General features: G+C 49.6%; 2 protein-coding genes across 2 annotated transcripts; both read right to left on the bottom strand.

The window, feature by feature from the left end:
- Nucleotides 1–307: 307 nt before the first annotated feature.
- Nucleotides 308–1460, bottom strand: ANOM_011626 (MBL fold metallo-hydrolase; the record flags this gene model as incomplete). The annotated part of the gene is made up of 2 exons (XM_015556882.1): nucleotides 308–1304; nucleotides 1360–1460. The coding sequence occupies 2 exons, from the start codon at nucleotides 1458–1460 to the stop codon at nucleotides 308–310; spliced, it is 1098 nt and encodes a 365-aa protein (XP_015400852.1).
- A 712-nt stretch (nucleotides 1461–2172) lies between these two features.
- ANOM_011625 (cytochrome P450) lies at nucleotides 2173–4142 on the bottom strand (the record flags this gene model as incomplete). Its single annotated transcript, XM_015556881.1, has 7 exons — nucleotides 2173–2298; nucleotides 2368–2457; nucleotides 2517–2829; nucleotides 2998–3075; nucleotides 3136–3347; nucleotides 3401–3766; nucleotides 3843–4142. Coding segments are annotated over 7 exons (1482 nt in total), but the record flags the coding sequence as incomplete, so codon positions are not given.
- Nucleotides 4143–4437: the final 295 nt, after the last annotated feature.

The raw sequence follows: 4437 nt of genomic DNA, 5'->3' as shown, positions 1-4437 counted from the left end.
GACATGTAGTCACAGAGTTTCGTTTTGTTTACAATGGAAGAAGTCAAATAACTGGCCGACGCCTACCAAGATTCCAATCGCGTGGAGGATTCAGCTTTCAAGTGACTGTACTCTTCATCCTTAGAGCAAGGTTCAACAGGCTAATGGACTTCAAAATTATCTCAAGAGCTATATTTAAATATATCTATGAGTAGAATACAAGTCCCCAATCTCGGTTTAACTATACCCAGGGATGAATTCCTCTACGCTCCTCTGCGAACTCTCCCAAGATAGCCTCATATCCTTGACTAGCTGTCCTAGCTTCGTGTTAAACCCATTCATCATGCCCTATTTCCTTGCAGAATGACCAAATCGTGGTGTCCCGCAGCCCTTGCACCAACCAGTCATTCACTAACTGTGGAAACAACGGCAGGCGTTCTTCTAGCGAGTTATCATGAGCAAGAAGAACTAGCACGTTACCTGCAGCATCCAATTCTTGGATTTTAGCCACTGTATCGATAGCTTCAGCATAATCAGGGAAGAACTGCCCACGGGCCAGGTGGTAGAAGGGCTCATTGGGGCTCTTCCAAGATGCCAACTGCATCAGCACATCTCCTGGACATCCGCCGCAACCCACTGGATCTCCCCCGGATAGTGGCCGAGGAAGAGGAAGATACTGCGACGGCCGCAACACGCCAGGGTGATGGCAAGCGTCAGCGCCCATGAAGACAAACGAGGGCGGATAGGCTGTCGTGCGGGCAAGGGCACACATGTGTCCCGCAGAATGGCCTGGAGCGTCTAGAAGGTAGAAGGAGCCATCACCAAAATAGTCAAAAGCGGCGAAGCGGCCGATCCGGAGGCTAGTGTTGTCAAAGTTGATTTCACGAATCTCGCGACCCACGGCGTCACTGTCCAGGACGGTGCCATCGGGACGGGATGGGTAGCCGGGCCAGGAGGCTTTCTTGACGCCCGGACCGACAATGAGCTGGGTACTGATCGGGAAGCGGGACGGGTCGCCGGTGTGGTCGAAATGGTTGTGAGACCACACGATGGCCTCAATGTCCGAACTGCGAATGTTCAACCCACTGGTGTCGCTGTCGAGCACTGATGCGACGTCCCTGTCGCATGAGGTAATCTCCGTGGTGGCTGTGAGGAGCCGCACGATCTGGGGCGCATAATTCTGCCAGTCGATTCGCACACCCAGGTCAAAAACAAGGTGGCGATCGCCGTGCGAGAGGAGGAAGCAGTAGGAGGGCACGCGCGGTCCCTCACTAGGGATGGCTGGCTCGTAGAAGACCCCAGGCTTTAGGTAGAGGCGGGTATTACTATAAGTCAAGGGAGTTAGGTGGATGTGTCGGGAGAAACATGGACCTGACTTACGTATCTATCACCCGGACGTCCACAGTCGAACAGGATGCCGGGATCTGATGGAAGGGTGGAGTTAACTGACGACCAGGCGGTGAAAAGTTCGACGAGTCCATTGTGGGACACGGGGTTATACTGCGGAGCCGGTGGTGGTAGCACTTCTAAGGAAGAGCTTTGATAATGGCAATTCGTACTTATATTGAGGAGGGGGGGGGTATCAATAGTGTAGGCAGGGCCTTGACAGAATGTGTGGATATGGGCGACAGTGCGCTATATATACACCTGTCAAAGCAATGCTTGACACATTGAGGAAACAGAGCCAGCAGAATACTTCGTGAACTAAGGCACTTTTGGTGGGCCTCGAAAACCAGCTTTGGTGGCAATTTCAGCTGATTTGAAAAGGATAGGGGGTTAGGGCCCACAGATATCATGCATACGCCGTGACCCTATTGTCAAACGAGAAAATACCAAGACAAGTAGCAGGAACCTAGACAACCAGAGTCGAATGTTTAAGTCTAGTTTGATTAACGGAACATCCTAATTTCAAACTGTTGGCCCCTTGGTGAAAATTAGTCTACTGAGTAGCAGGGTTGAGCACTCCAATCGTCTTTTAATTTTCTGAAAGATGCCCCGATATGACCCCAGTCGGATTAGAGAGCGTTCTTAACACCTGGCAGGGCAGGATATCTCTCGAGGTGTGTTTGTGAAGGCCTGGATTTTACTTTGGGGACTTTCTCTTCCATGCTTATCTGGAAGTAGGTAGTGATATCTATCGCCTACATGTACTTGTAAGCATCGGCTGGCCCTTAGGTAGCCTGTTCGCCTGCTCTACTTTGAATCCGCCTTGTCCCGGTCTGATCCCTCCTTCCGTCTCGTAATATTGCAATAAAACCCGCGCTGCTTGAAGAAAAAGCCATTCTCCACCGAAAACCTCTCAGGATCAATGATCTTCATCTATAGTATCCTATTAGCAACCACCTAATTCAACGCCGGGTCAATACCCTCAATAAAGCGAGAACTCACATCGTATTTTAACACCAAGAAGGGAACCAATTTTTTCAGTTCAAGTATCCCAATATACTTGCCAAGACAGACACGCCGTCCGGCACCAAACTGCCCCAGTTAGCTACTCAGCCATTAGTCAAATTGGTTAGCAAAGGGTTGACACCTACCGTAAGAACGCTCTGCTCGAGCCTCTTGCGCCCTTCCCCCTCAAGCCATCTCTCGGGCCTCCACTCCTCGACATCGGGCCCAAATGTTTCCGCGTGTCGATTTACCACGTAGGGGTTCCCACCGACTAAAGTTCCTTCAGGCAGATAGTGATTCAGGACTGTGACGCCGCCAGCAGGGACAACACGCTCGAGGACAAGTGCAAAAGGGGGGTGCAGACGGACAGCTTCTTGAATACAAGCATCGAGATAAGGGAGGTCGCAGACTTCGTTCCATTTCGGGTAGGGGAGGGTGAGATTCGCTGTTATGAGTTCACTGGATAAAGCTTGGAGGGTGGCGGGGTGGGTAAGAAGATTGTCTATTGAAATTTAGAAATGTTGGTGTGCGGTATTGAGAGGTGTGATTGCGATAATTGGGACTCACTTATTGTATGTCGTTAGTTGTAAATCTGCAATCGATGTAAATAATATAAGAGAAACATACCACAGAATAGTCCGCATCACGGTTCCGACAGAGTCCGAGCCAGCGATGACATTTGAGAATGTCCAGGCGGTTGAGGCCCTGTGAGTAGGGTTTCGGTCAGTGTCATTTACCGTGTACGTACATGGAGGACATATCTACCACGGTGGCACACTCGAGTTCGCATCTTGGATCTCCAGAAAGCGAGCTAGAAAGTCCCTGTGACTATCACGCTTGGCATGGTCAGGATTATTTAGCCGTTCGCGAATGACCCTATCAACAAACCCCAGGATGGACATTGCAGGTGTCCTGCGGAGGCTATTGACAAATCTATTCTTGTAGATCCAAGGATCGGCCCATGGAATTTGTGACATCTGTGGAAATTGGTATCAGCTACACAATAGAGCATACTACCCAGAGCACATACCGGTGCGGCCGTCTTCATAAACAGAAATATTGCATCCAACATCCCATTTACATCACGACCTTGCTCCAGAAAACTATACCTTCTCGAAAAGGACATAGTTCCCATAACATCAAATGCGAAATACTGCAGCCATTCACCGAAGTCGAATGTCTTACCTGTATCCACGAAGCGAGTGTCGAATTGCTCTGAGAGACATGACAATACTTCCTCAACCAGACCCTCAAACATGACTACATTGGAGAGGGAGAAGAGCGGTGCAATGGGACTTTTGATTTGCTTGTGTATCTGCTCGTTCTGCGTATTGAACACGGCGAGCATGGGGCCGCGCTCTCGCGTATAGGGACGGAGTGTGGCGTAAAAGTCACTCTTACGTTCGCGTTGATTTTCAGCTTCCCGGCAAATACATCCCTATTGGTGATATTATTTCTAGAGAAATACGCACCTTAGGGAACCCAGGGCGAATGGGATAAACTGACGAAATGGCCTCAGGATTGCTGAAGGATACTAGGCGAGGTCCGATGCGTACGACCTCCCCATATTTGGCGTGGACCGCCTGGTGATAAAGATGAGCGCGGCCAGTTTTTACCCACCAGACTCTTTGGAGGTTGGTAATGCTAGCGAGGAAAGGTCCCGGGATGTGTCTTAGATGCCACCAGGTGTTGAAAAGGTGGAGGAAAATGGCAATGATTGCTGCTCCAACGGCTAGCCAGATGAGTTGCATATTGTCGATGTCACGCAGTTGGCTTGAGATTGACACCAAAACAGTACTTGGGGGTTCTTTTATTCTCATAGAGGTACCCATGCTCTGCCTGTATTTTCACAAAACACATCCACCTTTTTTTTTTCCAAGTCGTACAGGCACTGAAAGCAGGTTCGAGAATGAGGAATGTAACCTATATGAAACCGAGCATGCCCGTAGCTGTATGAAGAAATGACCGAACAAGGGCTCGGTTTGACCCCCTAAAACCTGCACAATTGATCATTGAACGCTCGAATTTACACACTACTATCCCACCCCTAATACATAGGTGGGTGAC

The sequence above is a fragment of the Aspergillus nomiae genome (genome assembly GCF_001204775.2).
Source record: "Aspergillus nomiae NRRL 13137 chromosome Unknown contig00798, whole genome shotgun sequence".
NCBI lineage: Eukaryota > Fungi > Ascomycota > Eurotiomycetes > Eurotiales > Aspergillaceae > Aspergillus > Aspergillus nomiae.
This window is presented reverse-complemented; position numbering and strand designations above follow the sequence as displayed.